The sequence below is a fragment of the Oncorhynchus gorbuscha genome, linkage group LG26 (assembly GCF_021184085.1).
Source record: "Oncorhynchus gorbuscha isolate QuinsamMale2020 ecotype Even-year linkage group LG26, OgorEven_v1.0, whole genome shotgun sequence".
NCBI lineage: Eukaryota > Metazoa > Chordata > Actinopteri > Salmoniformes > Salmonidae > Oncorhynchus > Oncorhynchus gorbuscha.
Window position 1 is genome coordinate 22,533,503 of NC_060198.1, and position 18,354 is coordinate 22,551,856.

General features: G+C 42.8%; 1 protein-coding gene across 1 annotated transcript in view; it reads left to right on the forward strand.

The window, feature by feature from the left end:
- Window positions 1–6,015: 6,015 nt before the first annotated feature.
- The window catches only part of LOC124016118 (corticotropin-releasing factor receptor 1-like), a 157,058-nt gene continuing 144,719 nt past the window's right edge, over window positions 6,016–18,354 (forward strand). The window contains exon 1 of the mRNA XM_046331648.1: window positions 6,016–7,006. Coding sequence (XP_046187604.1) covers window positions 6,983–7,006 — 24 coding nt within the window. The 5' untranslated portion in view covers window positions 6,016–6,982. The remainder of the gene's footprint in view (window positions 7,007–18,354) is intronic.

The following is an 18,354-nucleotide window of genomic DNA, read 5'->3' on the forward strand; positions in this document are numbered from 1 at the left end:
GACATTTTGTTATTTCATGTCCAGTAAGAGGCCAGAGCCCATCAGTAAGCGGAGGGCTACTGGTGAGCGCTACTACTCAGGTCCCTTCATCTAGATCTTGTACTACTATGTCGGTCCATCTACGCTGGACCGGTTCGGGTGCTACATGCAGTGCCTTGATTGACTCTGGGGCTGAGGGTTGTTTCATGGACGAAGCATGGGTTCGGAAACATAACATTCCTTTCAGACCATTAGACAAGCCTACGCCCATGTTTGCCTTAGATGGTAGTCATCTTCCCAGTATCAAATTTGAGACACTACCTTTAACTCTCACAGTATCTGGTAACCACAGTGAGACTATTTCTTTTTTGATTTTCCGTTCACCGTTTACACCTGTTGTTTTGGGTCATCCCTGGCTAGTATGTCATAATCCTTCTATTAATTGGTCTAGTAATTCTATCCTATCCTGGAACGTTTCTTGTCATGTGAAGTGTTTAATGTCTGCCATTCCTCCCGTTTCTTCTCTCCCTACTTCTCAGGAGGAACCTGGCGATTTGACAGGAGTGCCGGAGGAATATCATGATCTGCGCACGGTCTTCAGTCGGTCCCGAGCCAACTCCCTTCCTCCTCACCGGTCGTATGATTGTAGTATTGATCTCCTTCCAGGGACCACGCCTCCTCGAGGTAGACTATACTCTCTGTCGGCTCCCGAACGTAAGGCTCTCGAGGATTATTTGTCTGTGTCTCTTGACGCCGGTACCATAGTGCCTTCTTCTTCTCCGGCCGGGGCGGGGTTCTTTTTGTTAAGAAGAAGGACGGTACTCTGCGCCCCTGCGTGGATTATCGAGGGCTGAATGACATAACGGTTAAGAATCGTTATCCGCTTCCCCTTATGTCATCAGCCTTCGAGATTCTGCAGGGAGCCAGGTGCTTTACTAAGTTGGACCTTCGTAACGCTTACCATCTCGTGCGCATCAGAGAGGGGGACGAGTGGAAAACGGCGTTTAACACTCCGTTAGGGCATTTTGAGTACCGGGTTCTGCCGTTCGGTCTCGCCAATGCGCCAGCTGTTTTTCAGGCATTAGTTAATGATGTTCTGAGAGACATGCTGAACATTTTTGTTTTTGTCTATCTTGACGATATCCTGATTTTTTCTCCGTCACTCGAGATTCATGTTCAGCACGTTCGACGTGTTCTACAGCGCCTTTTAGAGAATTGTCTCTACGTAAAGGCTGAGAAGTGCTCTTTTCATGTCTCCTCCGTTACTTTTCTCGGTTCCGTTATTTCCGCTGAAGGCATTCAGATGGATTCCGCTAAGGTCCAAGCTGTCAGTGATTGGCCCGTTCCAAGGTCACGTGTCGAGTTGCAGCGCTTTTTAGGTTTCGCTAATTTCTATCGGCGTTTCATTCGTAATTTCGGTCAAGTTGCTGCCCCTCTCACAGCTCTTACTTCTGTCAAGACGTGTTTTAAGTGGTCCGGTTCCGCCCAGGGAGCTTTTGATCTTCTAAAAGAACGTTTTACGTCCGCTCCTATCCTCGTTACTCCTGACGTCACATAGACAATTCATTGTCGAGGTTGACGCTTCAGAGGTAGGCGTGGGAGCCATTCTATCCCAGCGCTTCCAGTCTGACGATAAGGTTCATCCTTGCGCTTATTTTTCTCATCGCCTGTCGCCATCTGAGCGCAACTATGATGTGGGTAACCGTGAACTGCTCGCCATCCGCTTAGCCCTAGGCGAATGGCGACAGTGGTTGGAGGGGGCGACCGTTCCTTTTGTCGTTTGGACAGACCATAAGAACCTTGAGTACATCCGTTCTGCCAAACGACTTAATGCCCGTCAAGCTCGTTGGGCGTTGTTTTTCGCTCGTTTCGAGTTTGTGATTTCTTACCGTCCGGGTAGCAAGAACACCAAGCCTGATGCCTTATCCCGTCTGTTTAGTTCTTCTGTGGCTTCTACTGATCTCGAGGGGATTCTTCCTTATGGGCGTGTTGTCGGGTTGACAGTCTGGGGAATTGAAAGACAGGTTAAGCAAGCACTCACGCACACTGCGTCGCCGCGCGCTTGTCCTAGTAACCTCCTTTTCGTTCCTGTTTCCACTCGTCTGGCTGTTCTTCAGTGGGCTCACTCTGCCAAGTTAGCTGGTCATCCCGGTGTTCGAGGCACTCTTGCGTCTATTCGCCAGCGCTTTTGGTGGCCGACTCAGGAGCGTGACACGCGCCGTTTCGTGGCTGCGTGTTCAGACTGCGCGCAGAAGAAGTCTGGTAATTTTTTTCTGCTTCTGCTCCTGGTCTTGCTGGGTCTCAGTCTGTTCCCTGCCATCGCATCTCTCCTGTTCTTGTCCCTGCCCTTGCTGTGTCTCAGTCTGTCCCTAGTTCTCATTTTTTTTTTTTTAGAGTAGTACCCTAGTTTCCCTTTTTATCGTTTTTCGTTACGGTCCTGAGGAGAGGAGTTGGGTTCTTTCTCGGGACGTGCTGGACCGTTTGATCTATGATTTCCTCCGTTGCTGCCAGTGTTCCTCCTCGAGAGCGCCAGGAGGCGCTCGGTGAGTGGGGGTACTGTCATGTTTGTCATTTATTATCATGTCTTGTCCCTGTGCTCCCCATGCTATTCGTTTCCCTCTGCTGGTCTTATTTGGTTCTTTCCCTCCTATCCCTCTCTCTCCCCCTCCCTCTCTCACTCTCTCGCTCTCTCTTCTCTCTGTCGTTCCGTTCCTGCTCCCAGCTGTTCCTATTCCCCTAATCATCATTTAGTCTTCCCACACCTGTTCCCGATCCTTTCCCCTGATTAGATTCCCTATTTATTCCTTTGTAATCCGTTCCTGTTCCGTCGGTTCCTTGTTTTGTATTCCATGCTGTAATTGCGTTTCGCCCTGTCCTGTCGTGTTTTTTGCCGTGATTGTGTATCACCCTGTCCTGTCGTGTTTTGTGCCTTCTTCAGACGCTGCGTGTGAGCAGGTGTTTCAGTTGACTACGGCCTGCGCCTACCCGAAGCGACCTGCAGTCTGTGGCCGCTTCTCCAGTTGTTTTCCCCTCTACTATCTAGAGGATTTCAGTTATTCGGTTTTGAGCATTAATAAACTCTGTTTCTGTTAAGTCGCGTTTGGGTCCTCCTTCACCTGCATAACAAAAGATTTTTTCTTTAATGAGTTCGGCGCGAAGGATATACTGCTTCTCCGAGACCAGGCACAAATCCCTGTCTATCGCTTGAAGAAAATACGAAATACAGGGGGCAGAGATCTGGGTGCCTTGTGAGAATTTGTTGGCGAGTGTGTAACCCGTCTCTACCATCCATTCTATTGGCCAAATTGCAATCACTGGAGAATAAACTTGATGATCTCCCATCGAAACTATCTTACCAATGGGACATTAAAAACGGTAATATCTTGTGCTTCACAGAGTTGTGGCTAAACGATGACACGGTTAATATACAGTTGGCTGGGTTTTCCATTCATTGGCAGGACAGAACAGCTACATCTGGTAAGATGAAGGGTGGGGGGTGTGTGTCTATTTGTCAACAACAGCTGGTGCGTGATGTCTAATATTAAGGAAGTGTCGAGGTATTGCTCACCTGAGGTAGAGTACTCATGAAAAGCTGTAGACCACACTATCTACCGAGATAGTTTTCATCTATATTTTTCATAGCTGTCTACTTACCACCACAAACCGAAGCTGGCACTAAGACCGTACTCAACGAGCTATATAAGGCCATAAGCAAACAAGAACATACTCATTCAGAAGCGGCGCTCCTAGTGGCCAAGGACTTTAATGCAAATAAACTTAAATCTGTTTTACCCAATTTCTACCAGCATGTTATATGTGCAACCAGAGGAAAAAACTGTAGACCACCTTAACTCCACACACAGAGACACATACACAGCTCTCCCTCAGAATTATAGTCAGATTTGCATCCTCCTCATTCCTGCTTACAAGCTAAAACTAAAGCAGGAAGTACCAGTGACTCGCAGAATACGGAAGTGGTCAGATGCTAAGCTACAGGACTGTTTTGCTAGCACAGACTGGAATATGTTTTGGGATTCATCCAATGGCATTGAGGAGTATACCACGTCAGTCACCAGCATCATTAATAAGTGCATTGACAATGTCTTCCCCACAGTGACCATATGTACATATCACAACCAGGAGCCATGGATTACAGGCAACATCCGCACCGAGGTAAAGGCTAGAGCTGCCACTTTCAAGGAGCGGGACACTCATCCGTACGCTTATAAGAAATCCCGCTATGCCCTCAGAGTAACCATCAAACAGGCAACGCCTACATGTTTCAAGCAGACCACCACAGTACATATGGACAAGAAAGTGAAGGTAATCTGCCTAAATGACTGCCACGTAGCACTCATGTCAATAGCCATGAAGTGCTTTGAAAGGCTGGCTGTGGCTCACATCAACATCATCATCCCGGAAACCCTAGACGCACTCCAATTCACATACTGCCCAACAGATCAACAGATGACGCAATCACACTCCACACTGCCCTTTCCCACATGGACAAAAGGAACACCTATGTGAGAATGCTGTATATTGACTACAGCTCAGTATTAAACACCATCGTGCCCACAAATCTCATCACAAAACTAAGGACCCTGGGACTAAACACCTACCTCTGCAACTGGATCCTGGACTTCCTGACGGGTTGCCCCCAGGTGGTGAGGGTAGGCAACAACACATCTGCTATGCTAATCCTCAACTCGGGGACCCTCAGGGTTACGTGCTTAGTCCCCTCCTGTACTCACTGTTCACCCACGACTACATGGCCAAGCATGACTCCAAACCATCATTAAGTTTGCTGACAACACAAGCGTGGTAGGCCTGATCACCAACAATGTTGAGACAACCTTTAGGGAGGAGGTCAGAGACCTGGCAGTGTGGTGCCAGGACAACAACCTCTCCCTCAACGTGAACAAGACAAAATAGCTAATCAAGGATTACTGGAAAAGGAGAGCCGAAAACGCACCCATTCACTTTGACGGGGCTGTAGTGGAGTGGGTTGAGAGTTTCAAGCTCCTTGGTGTCCACTTCACCAACAAACTAACATGGTCCAAACACACCAAGACAGTCATGAAGAGGGTACGACAACACATTTTCCCCCTAAGGAGACTGCAAAGAAATGGCATGGGTCCCCAGATCCTCAAAAAGTTCTACAGCTGCCCCATCAAGAGCATCCTGACCGGTTGCATAACTGCCTGGTATGGCAACTGCTCAGCATCCCACCATAAGGTACTACAGAGGGTAGTGTGTACGGCCCAGTACATCACTGGGGCCAAGCTTCCTGCCATCCAGGAACTATATATTAGGCGGTGTCAGGAAGGCCCAAAAAATTGGAAAAGACTCATCACCCAAGTCACAGACTGTTCTCTCTGTTACCGCACGGCAAATGGTCCCAGAGCGCCAAGTCTAAGTCCAAAAGGATCCTTACCAGCTTCTACCCCCAAGCTATAAGACTACTGAACAATTAATCAAATGGCCACCCGGACTATTTACATTGACAGGAATGGGGGGTTTTAAGTTACATGGTATGCTTACCTTGAAAAAGGTGTTATAAAAAATGTGTACAAATCAATAACAATATGATTACATTTGTGTATAGTGTTTTTTTCCACTATACACATGCTGGGGCATCAGGAGATATAATGCAGTGCAATGGAGAAAGAGAAGAAGGGGTAAAGGGGATTATTTGAGTGGCCAGCCTAAATTACATTATAATTATTTATCTTTATGTTCCCATACAGTATATGACATGGGTCTACAGCTTTCAATGGGGCTTCCGAGGAAAATTATTGCTTTCATTTAACCATATCACAGCTTCACAGACACATTTTCCTGCTCCCTGGAGTTGTGTACCCTTGGCCATAAATCGAGAAGCATGTCTAACATGTTGTTTTGATAAAAGTGAAATGAAGGTAATTTGCTCTCAGGAGGAAAAACAAAAGTGAAGAGAGGAGAGCCGTAAAGTGTGCAGTGACGTAGGATAGTCTATGCGATCGCATGCTGGAGTTTGTTCTATTTGCCTATGGAGGCTGAGAGAGACACACCGCAAACAAATATTTCAAATTCTGAAAGCAGTCGGTCGGACTGAGTGAAGTGGAATCGGAGCTGAAACACCCCAAGAGCGATAAAGACTGTGGACGCGCACTGCGTTAAGATGATACCGGTGTAGTTGTGTCAAACACATCATATTACGCGATTTCTGAAACTGAGCCTGCGAAGCACTCTTCCCTTCAGTTTTTGGAGCGCAGCGGGCAGCTTTTAATTAAGGCTATTATTTCCCTCTGAGACAGGCGTGTGGTGTATGTTGCCTAGCAATTACAAGTTAAATGGTATTTTGGAGAAGTCAGCATTAAGAAAATAAATATTGGAGCACCGGACCAGTCTCACATCGGATAAGCAATACTGTTATGAAGAGGGGTTGAGAAAGGACGATGCAAAGGCTGTCAACGCTTTGAAGTTCGCGAGACCCGACCTCAATCTCTGACCGACTTTCAATCGGCCCACTGAATTAATTATTGGAACCTGTCATGTTCGTTTAATGTACATGGAGAAGAAGAGTTATTTACATGTAGGCTATTATTAAAACCACGCAAAACGCGGTACACTGGAAAGTCCATTCGCTGGAATATATAGCGTTGTAATACAGAAGGAAATAGACTACTGAACTACATAGTACAACCAATATTTCCGAAGAGACGTTTGAATTTCCTCTGAAATGGACTGACACCGATCAAACCAAACGTATCTCCATAAGATAATGACCGGCAATTTAGAGGCTTATTGGGACTTCAGAGTTGAGAAAATGCATAACGATAAGTAACTGACTGACAGTTGGTGTTTCATGTGTGCAAGATTCATTCCAAAAGTGGTGTGATATCCTCTCTTGTGATGATTGAGTATCCCTACTCTGGTACAGGAGGCATCTCGTGGTAACACAGTAGCTGCGGCAAGGAAGGAGTGGAGTTTGGAGAAATCAGCAAATAAACGCACAGAAACAATGTGGCTGCGAATTCTTCCGCAGGTATGTCAGGTGCATGCGAGATGCTTTGAAAATGAGTGTTGTCGTTTCAGTTAATTGCTATGTTGTTTTGTTGGCTCAGCCGAGATTGTGTTTTAGACTCTCACTGCTTGGGACATTGATTATTATTATTATATATATATATTCAAATCAAATCAGATTGAATGTGTCACGTCACATGCGCCGAATATACAACTAGTGCAGACTTTACCGTGAAATGCTTGCTTAAGAGACCTTCCCAGGGATGCGGAGTTTAGAAATAATAATATAAATAAAATAGTAACATGAGGAATAAAAAGAAAATACTCAAGAATGGAGCTATATACAGAGAGTAGGCTACCAGTAGGCCTACTAGAGTTAAGAGGTATTTGAGGTAGATATGTACATGAGAGAAGGGTAAAGTGACTAGGCATCAGGTTATATAATAATACGAGTGAAATAAATAACAGAGTAGCAGCAGCAAATGATGAATGTAAAAGTGTGTGTGTGCAGTATGTGTGTGTGTTTTTCGTTTACTACTCCTGTAAAGAACAATATCTAGTGAACAATATACTTTTTCAAATGCAGGTCACTGGAGCTCTCCAGCACTACTAACTATTATGATTAAAGGGGTTATTGCTAAATATTGTTATGTACATTATTTTGTTGATTCATTCACTTTGCTTGTATTCAAGAATCCCAATTCCAGGGTTCTTAAAATAGCCTAATGACAGAGAGAACTTGTCGTCACCTAAATCAAAGTTTAGCTATATTCTACAACGGCATTCTTAATTTACAGAATGCTGTTAATTTAACAGCAACATCATTCTTAATTTAAATGTGTAGGCTAATAACAACATATAATCCCTTTAAAAGCCCAACCCAGAGAGTTGGACATGAATGCATTGTTACATTTCAGACAATCTTTCGGTGTTTTTGTGGCTCGCCTGATTTAGCCTAATTTAGGAGAAGATTGTGCGTTGTCATGACACGTTTGAATGAGGGTCAAATCTAAATCGGTTAAATTAAATATGACTGTTTTCTTATACAATCATCACATCCGCATAGACAACATTACCTGCGCAGATTGAAAGCGACGAAGGCAACAAAACACTTATTCAGCCCTTGCAAAGGCCTACTTGCACGGGATTCTTCATTCTTGAATTCCAGGGGTGTGTATCAAAGCATCAAACTCATGCAGGTGCAAGTAGGGGATTCATTTCTACACAGCCACTGCCTGTGAATCACACTAATCCTATTGCTTGAGGTATAAGTCTGGCATTTGTCCAATGGAGAGAGAGGAGGGAATGGGAGGGCTAGGAGGTGAAGGGATTGACAGTTTTAAATGCAGTGAGATTGGCATTCTAATTTAAGCAGAAAAGACAACCTGGACAATGAGGAAGTGGAAATGCAAATAAAACCAAATATGCATATCTGATGGCAGATCAATCATCAACAGTAGCTAGACAACAGTACATTCTCAGATCACTTTTTGTTTTTACTGGGCAACCATCCCATGTCTTTGATTTTCATATGATCATTTGATTATGTTAAATTTAATCCCTAACATAACATCATTTTTATACTCTAAATTTGCCAAACTGTCTGACCCTGTAGACATTATTTTCCTCTCCACCAAACAATACATTTTACGTTTTCGAATGAATCACTAACATGTTATTTTTATACTCCCAATTTGCCTTGCAGACAGACTCTGTAGGCCTACAACTGTTTTTCCAGTCTACCAAACTTTTAAGGACAGTCTTAAACAGGGCCCTCTTTCAGAGGCAAACAGATCCTTGTTCCTTCATCAGGTGTGAATGTCAGTGAGACTCCAGTCTGTTCAGCCTCTCATATAAACTCTTCCTCAATTAGATATCAATGTCTACTTCTTCAATTAAATATCTCAATGTCCTCCTATTTACAGTCTGGGTCTGTCTGTCCCCGCTGATCTAATTAACTCAACGCAGAGTCTTCAGATGGAAAGGACCAGACCACAGAGCGGACATTCCCATTAAATTTACTTAATTCTAGTACATTAATTCTATTTCAATGGGCACAGAAGCAACAGAGATTTAAATCCTCCCACCCAACCATATCACATAACTGATCACCAATGGCTACTTGGCTGACAGATGGGAAAATGGCTTTTGAGGAATAACAGTGTGTGCTAGCACTATACAACAAGGTTCCCCAACAGGCGGCCCACGGGCCATATTCGGCATGCAGGTGATTTTATTTGGCTACCCAATTTGTCAGAGGAAAAAACATAGTGTGGAGAACAGGTATTTGGTACAGAAACCTTTGTTTGCAATTACAGCGATCATACATTTCCTGTAGTTCTTGACCAGGTTTGCACACACTGCAGATTCTTCTCCAGATCCTTCAGGTTTCGGGGCAGTCGCTGGGCAATACGGACTTTCAGCTCCCTCCAAAGATTTTCTATTGGGTTCAGGTCTGGGGACTGGCTAGGCCACTCCAGGACCTTGAGATGCTTCCTACGGAGCCACTCCTTAGTTGGAAGACCCAGCCACGACCCATCTTCAATGCTTTTACTGAGGGAAGGAGGTTGTTGGCCAAGATCTTGCAATACATGGCCCCATCCATCCTCCCCTCAATACGGTGCAGTCTTCCTGTCCCCTTTGCAGAAAAGCATCCCCGAAGAATGATGTTTCCACCCATGCTTCACGGTTGGGATGGTGTTATTCATCCTTCTTCTTCCTCCAAACACGGCGAGTGGAGTTTAGACCAAAAAGCTCTATTTTTGTTTCATCAGACCACATGACCTTCTCCCATTCCTCCTCTGGATCATCCAGATGGTCATTGGCAAACTTCAGACGGGCCTGGAGATGCGCTGGCTTGAGCAGGGTGACCTTGCTGCAGGATTTTAAACCATGACGGTAGTGTGTTACTCATGGTTTTCTTTAAGACTGTGGTCCCAGCTCTCTTCAGGTAATTGACCAGGTACTGCCGTGTAGCTCTGGGCTGATCCCTCACCTTCCTCATGATCATTGATGCCCCACGAGGTGAGATCTTGCATGGAGCCCCAGACCGAGGGTGATTGACTGTCATCTTGAACTTCTTCCATTTTCTAATAATTGCGCCAACAGCTGTTGCCTTCTCACCAAGCTGCTTGCCTATTGTCCTGTAGCCCATCCCAGCCTTGTGCAGGCCTACAATTTTATCCCTGATGTCCTTATACAGCTCTCTGGTCATGGCCATTGTGGAGAGGATGGAGTCTGTTTGATTGAGTGTGTGGACAAGTGTCTTTTATATAGGTAACGAGTTCAAACAGGTGCAGTTAATACAGGTAATGAGTGGAGAACAGGAGGGCTTCTTAATTAAAGAAAAACTAACAGGTCTGTGAGAGCTGGAATTCAAATACTTGTTCTCCCCACTGTATATATATATGCATTATCAGTCAAAAGTTTGGACACACCTACTCATTCATGGATTTTTCTTAATGTTTTACTATTTTCTACCTTGTAGAATACTAGTGAAGACGTCAAAACTATGAAATAACATATATGGAATCATGTAGTAACCAAAAAAGTGTTAAACAAATAAAAATATATTTTCTATTGGACATCCTTCAAATTAGCCACCATTAGCCTTGATGACAGCTTTGCACACTCTTTGTATTCTCTCAATCAGCTTCATGAAGCTTCAGCTTCATCTCAATCAACTTCAGTCACCTGGAATGCATTTCAATTAACTGGTGTGCCTTGTTAAAAGTTCATTTGTAGAATTTATTTTCTTCTTAATGCTTTTGAGACAATCAGTTGTGTTGTAATACGGTAGGTGTGGTATACAGAAGATAGCTCTATTTGGTTAAAAGACCAAGTCCATATTATGGCAAGAACAGCTCAAATGAGCAAAGAGAAACGACAGGCCATCATTACTGACATGAAGGTCAGTCAATCAGGAAGATATTTGCAGTCGCAAAAACCATGAAACTGGTTTGATGAAACTGGCTCTCATGATGACCGCCACAGTAAAGGAAGTCCCAGTTACCTCTGCTGCAGAGGATACGTTCATTGGAGTTAACTGCACCTCAGATTGCAGCTCAAGTAACAGACACATCTCAACATCAACTGTTCAGAGAAGACTGCGTGAATCAGGCCTTCATGGTCGAATTGCTGCAAAGAAACCACTACTAAAGGTCCGCAATAATAGGAAGAGACTTACTTGGGCCAGGAAACATGAGCATTGGATTTTAGACCAATAGAAACCTGTCCTATGGTCCAAATTTGAGATTTTTGGTTCCAACCACCATGTCTTTGTGATACGCAGAGTAGTTGAACGGATGATCTCTGCACGTGTGGTTCCCAACGTGAAGCATGGAGGAGGAGGTGTGACGGTGCTTTGCTGGTGACACTATCTGTGATTTATTTTGAATTCAAGGCACACTTAGCCAGCATGGCTACCACAGCATTCTGCAGTGATACGCCATCCCATCTGGGGACTATGGTTTTTTCTCCAACAGGACAATGACCCAAAACACACCTCCAGGCTGTGTAAGGGCTATTTGACCTAGAAGGAGTGCTGCATCAGATGACCTGGCCTCCACAATCACCCCAGCCTAAACCAAATTTAGATGTTTTGGGATGAATTGGACCACAGAGTGAAGGAAAAGAAGCCAACAATGCTCAGCATATGTAGGACCCCTTGAAGACTGTTGGAAAAACATTCCAGGTGAAGCTGGTTGAGAGAATGCCAAGAGTGTGCAAAGCTGCCATCAAGGCAAAGGGTGGCTCCCTTGAAGAATCTAAAATCTAAAATATATTTGGATTTGCTTAACACTTTTTTGGTTACTACATGATTCCATATGTGTTATTTCATAGTTTTGATATCTTCCCTATCATTCTACAACGTAGAAGATAGTAAAAATAAAGAACAACCCTTGAATGAGTAGGTGTGTTCAAACTTTTGACTGGTACTGTATATCCATTGATATCCATTAAAACTACTTTCAGTGCGCACTAATCCTGTGTCCCTGTCACTAGAGTAGTGAGTTCAACTAGCTTTGGCTGCCTTCTATTTGAAAGAATGGTAACGACACTGGGCAGCTAGTTGGCAGAGTCAAAGTAGACTTGAATAATATATGCCATTTAGCAGATGCCTTTATCCAAAGCAAACTGGGTACATGGTAGGGGAAACAGATCATAGAAACAGGCTTACAATTTTGATATCATGAATGGTCAGTCCTTGCATCTACAGCTCTGTCTATGAATTTGAGAGTGGTTACATTTCTCCAGCCCCATCCCTCAGTTTTTTACCGAAAGAGGAGCAGGTAGACACTTTGTTATTGTTTCTACTGCTGATTGCTACTTTAAGAAGTTAAGATGCAGATTAAATACACACCAAAATGTGTTATAGATACTATAAAAATGTCCCATCACTCAGACTGTTAGTGAATACACAGCATGCAGAACAGCAAACAATCAAATATATTTTAGAAAAATATATTTTTACATCAGAATAATAACCACAGTGGTTATAGAGGGTGCAACAGTTCAGCACCTCAGGAGCAAATGTCAGTTGGCTTTTCATAGCTGAGCATTCATAGGTTGAGAGAGAGAGAGAGTCGAAACAGCGGAACCGGGACAAGGTGGCACATCCATTGAAACGGGTAAAAATGAATCGGAGGAAAAACAATTCCACTTCGATTCCATTTATGGATAGGTGCATCTTTGAATTCGCTGTTGAATTGCCTGCTCCTTCTCCATTTTCGGGAACACCATCCCACTCCCCCAAAGGAATCGATAGTATATCTTGGCTCACACTGTGATTGCGATTCTGAGCTCTCAGGTTCATGGGTCAAAGTCATATAAGGTTTTCAAAGTAACAATAAAATTAAACAGCAATTACAATTCCCTGAAATGCTTTTTTTATGATCATTGGAGAGTCACCTATGCCCAAAACAATTCCACTCCGATTCCATTTATGGATAGGTGAATCTTTAAATTCGCTGTTGAATTGCCTGCTCCTTCTCCATTTTCGGGAACACCATCCCACTCCCCCAAAGGAATCAATAGTATATCTTGGCTCACACTGTGATTGTGATTCTGAGCTCTCAGGTTCATGGGTCAAAGTCATATAAGGTTTTCAAAGTAACAATAAAAATAAACAGCAATTACAATTCCTTGAATTGCTTTTTTATGTTCATTGGAGAGTCACCTATGCCCTATTATTAGTTATAATCAAAAATAAAGCCAATAAATCATTTGTTTTGTGATTCATATGAATGTACCCAAGTAAAATGTAATTCATAAAACTAAGTGTTATAATCACAAGGTTATATATCCATGCTTAGACGGGCAGAAATATAACTACCCAGAAAAACTGACATGATTTTATTTTGACTCCCTCATATTTGATGTGTCACAGGTTTTTTTTTACAAAAACGTCCTGCTAAAATCTATAAAAATATATTTAACTTAATCCTTTGAGATTTGTTTTTGTCTCTCTGAGTCAACAAAACAAAGTTATTGTATTTAAATATAAAATACTGGTGTTATACTGTATGACAATGTTTTGTTACCCTGAATGACACATATCACTACGGGCCACAAATATAGATTAAATGTGATTCCTTTAGCAATAACAATAAGGATCCTATGAACTATTATTAGTAGCAGCAATAGCATTTTTCTTTTAGCTATTTTTTAAGTTATAAAACTGTGTAAAAAAACAGAACAAGATCTTTAAATTGTGCAAGCTAGCTGTACTTATAGTTGAAGTCGGAAGTGTACATACACTTAGGTTGGAGTCATTACAACTAGTTTTTTAATCACTCCACAAATTTCTTGTTAACAAACTGTAATTTTGGCAAATCTACTTTGTGCATGACACAGGTGTTTTTTTCAACAATAATTCACTGTATCATAATTCCAGTGGGTCAGAAGTGTACATACACTAAGTTGACTGTGCCTTTAAACAGCTTGGAAAATTCCAGAAAATTATGTCAAGTAAATATGAATTGCATTATTAAATGTTGTAAACTAGTGAAAACATGGCATAACACAGCTACTGTCATTCAGCGTAATGAGTGACATGCTGAAGCACAAAAGCGTGATACTGAAGGACGGATTTCATGAATAAACATATTTAACAGGCAGTTCCTTGGTCACCTATATAAAGTAATGACCTTGACCTACAAAGATTATCCATACTTTTCATATTTAATATTGCATTTTATAAAATAATAACATTAAAAGTATGTTTTCTGTGTTGTACTGAAGGACATGCGTTTTTTTACAAAGGTTACTTGAGGGTGAAAAGGTGAAATCATCAAATATTTCAGAGAGATTTTACTTACCTCATCACATTGATAGAGGGTCTTCAATGGGTCTTCTTTGTGGGTCTTCTGTGATTACCATCATGTGATATGCTTTAAAATGGCTTTTTACTGTTGTTAAACTGAATGACATTGATGAAGCGCAAAAGTCCGGGAAAAGGTTATTCAAGTTTTTAAATATTTTTTTAGATACAGTATGTCACCCATTATTCTATATATTGTTGCAAACACTTAACACAATTATTTACATTTACATTTAAGTCATTTAGCAGACGCTCTTATCCAGAGCGACTTACAAATTGGTGCATTCACCTTATGACATCCAGTGGAACAGCCACTTTACAATAGTGCATCTAAATATTTTAAGGGGGGGGGGTGAGAAGGATTACTTTATCCTATCCTAGGTATTCCTTAAAGAGGTGGGGTTTCAGGTGTCTCCGGAAGGTGGTGATTGACTCCGCTGTCCTGGCGTCGTGAGGGAGTTTGTTCCACCATTGGGGAGCCAGAGCAGCGAACAGTTTTGACTGGGCTGAGCGGGAACTGTACTTCCTCAGTGGTAGGGAGGCGAGCAGGCCAGAGGTGGATGAACGCAGTGCCCTTATTTGGGTGTAGGGCCTGATCAGAGCCTGGAGGTACTGAGGTGCCGTTCCCCTCACAGCTCCGTAGGCAAGCACCATGGTCTTGTAGCGGATGCGAGCTTCAACTGGAAGCCAGTGGAGAGAGCGGAGGAGCGGGGTGACGTGAGAGAACTTGGGAAGGTTGAACACTAGACGGGCTGCGGCGTTCTGGATGAGTTGTAGGGGTTTAATGGCACAGGCAGGGAGCCCAGCCAAATGCGAGTTGCAGTAATCCAGACGGGAGATGACAAGTGCCTGGATTAGGACCTGCGCCGCTTCCTGTGTGAGGCAGGGTCGTACTCTGCGGATGTTGTAGAGCATGAACCTACAGGAACGGGCCACCGCCTTGATGTTAGTTGAGAACAACAGGGTGTTGTCCAGGATCACGCCAAGGTTCTTAGCGCTCTGGGAGGAGGACACAATGGAGTTGTCAACCGTGATGGCGAGATCATGGAACGGGCAGTCCTTCCCCGGGAGGAAGAGCAGCTCCGTCTTGCCGAAGTTCAGCTTGAGGTGGTGATCCGTCATCCACACTGATATGTCTGCCAGACATGCAGAGATGCGATTCGCCACCTGGTCATCAGAAGGGGGAAAGTTATTTATATAAATTATGCCATGGGTGTTAATTTATCTTTTTATGTGAAATGAATGGCCTTCGGACATCAAATTGACAAGTCTCGTCTTTGACCCCCGACAGAGATTTATGGTCTTCACTGATCTTACTCTCTGTCAGCTCCATCTGTGGCGTTTAGGGGCAGGACTCGGTTGTATACTGGTGGTCATGAGCGCAATCTAGATGGGCTCCGAGCTCTTTAGCGATGGTCCCAGTGGACTTCTTTTCCACGGCAGCATAGGCACCCAGGTGTCAGTTTGGCAAGCAGTACTAACCGTTCTTTCTTGTTGGTAGAAAACAATTATGGCATCTATTAGGCTATAGTTATATTCAAGAATCACAGCATATACTTGAAATAAACAATAGCCTTATAAATAATATGGATTTTCATATACCACCTGCCTCCTGCACAGTCTCCCCCAGGATGAAAACGTTTTCAGGGATGAAGATGTCATCCTGAAAACAAACAAACGTTTTGTTAAGACAACAGAACCCAAATATATCAGTTTGAAATATCCAATAAATGTCGTTCCACTTCATGATTGTGTCCCACTTGTTGTTGATTCTTCACAAAAAATACAGTTTTATATCTTTATGTTTGTAGCCTGAAATGTGGCAAAAGGTCGCAAAGTTCAAGGGGGCCGAATACTTTCGCAAGGCACTGTATATGGCATATGTGCATTTACACTATGGTTTGACCTTTCAATGTGCGTGCTTCTCTCCCGACTCCCGTCACCTATAAAGCCGTCTATTGTCTATCACGGCTGCGTCTGAAATGTTACACTATTCCCTGTATAGTGCACTACACCAAGCGGCTGGCTTTACGTTGATGATAAAGTATATGTTCGACGCCGCAAGGCTGAAATCCTCGAAAGCACTTGCATCAGCAGCTCCACTTGAACATATTAATCAATGGTAACCAGGTTGCCAGCACACACATGTTTTAAAGCCCACCTTCCCCAAGCCAAGGTGACTGGACTGATTGCTGCAGATAGTGTGATGCTTGAGAACTTCAATCAGTCAAAGTTTGAAGCCCAGTAATGAACCAATATCCCACTATACAGTATGTCATATACTTTAGGTGAGGCTGCCAGGTGTATCAATCAGTGCAGTTCGGAGTCTATTACAGAATATATGGGAATGCAGTGTTTGCACTCTGCAGGAGTGGAGTACAGGTTATCTCTGTTAAGGTCAGGATGGAGGAGTTGAAAGTCAGAGAGGGCAGTTCTTCTATCTGCTCAGGGTCATGTTCAGTAGAGCACATAGTTGCAAACCGTTTTCCAATGGAAAACAAAAATCAGTATTCTTATTGGACATGTTCAGGTACAGTGGTACTTCTCAGTTTCACTCCATTTTGAAAACTGTTCCCCCTAATGAACGGAAAACTGGTCGTGCACAGCCCTGAACCTATCGCAGTGAAGGATAGCTCAATGTCAGGATTAGAGTGCTGCTGCAGATTTTGTTAGATGTTTTCTCGTCTAGCCCATGAGAAATCTATGCCACTTCTGTGCAATTGGTCCCAAGGTATAGCAAGCAACTTGAGGAGAAATTCTAACCACTTGTTTTGATTGAGTCATAGGATATCAGGCATCTCTAGACCACCACATCTAATAATAATAATAATAATAATACGTTTATTCTTTCAATGAAATTATGGACCATTCCGTATTTTATCTAACGGGTGGCATGCCTAAGTCTAAATATTGCTTTTACATTGCACAACCTTCAATGTTATGTCATAATTATGTACAATTCTGGCAAATTAATTATAGTCTTTGTTAGGAAGAAATGGTCTTCACACAGTTTGCAACTAGCCAGGCAGCCATAACTGCTGCATATACCCTGACTCTGCTTGCAAAGAACACAAGAGAAGTGACACAATTTACCTAGTTAAAATAAATTAATGTTAGCAGACAATATTAACTAAATATGCAGGTTTAAAAATATATACATGTGTATTGATTTTAAGAAAGGCATTTATGTTTATCGTTAGGTACACATTGGTGCAACGACCGTGCTTTTTTCGCGAATGCTCTTGTTAAATCACCCGTTTGGCAAAGTAGGCAGTGATTGAATGACTCACTGGTTGCGTCCCAAATGTCACCCTATTCCGAAAGGGTCCATAGGGCTGTGAAATGTAGTGCACTGTGTAGGGAATTGGGTGCCATTTGGGACGCATATCTCTCGTTTCCATAGGAGTGTTGTATGAAACTGATATGTCAGTCATAAGGCCAATCAGGGCTGTGAAAAGAGTTGGTGGTGTAATAACCGGGTTACATAGAGATGATGGCTATACTGTAAAAAGGTCTTAACTGTTGTTTGTAGGTATAGATTATACTGTATATGGGCCACACTGTATATTTGACCTTAGATGCTGCAGCATTGGAATATAACTGTTACATGCTGACCAGACCGGACACGTCGCGTGCACGAGTGTTGCAAAATAAATGTAGAAATCCATGTTATATAATTATTGCACCCACACTGCTCGCGCGTGCCAACAAGTGTCTGCGTTGCCAAGGGCTACAGTAGAACTCCTTTCTATTTTTGATGCAGATCGCGCTGCAAGTCCTAGTTAAAAGAAATTCATGTTAGCAGGCAATATTAACTAAATATGCAGGTTTAAAAATATATACATGTGTATTGATTTTAAGAAAGGCATTGATGTTTATCGTTAGGTACACATTGGTGCAACGACCGTGATTGAATGAGAAATTAACAGGCACCGCAAAGATTATATGCAACGCAGGACAAGCTAGATAAATTAGTAATATCATCAACCATGTGTTGTTAACTAGTGATAATGTTAAGATTGATTGTTTTTTATAAGATAAGCTTAATG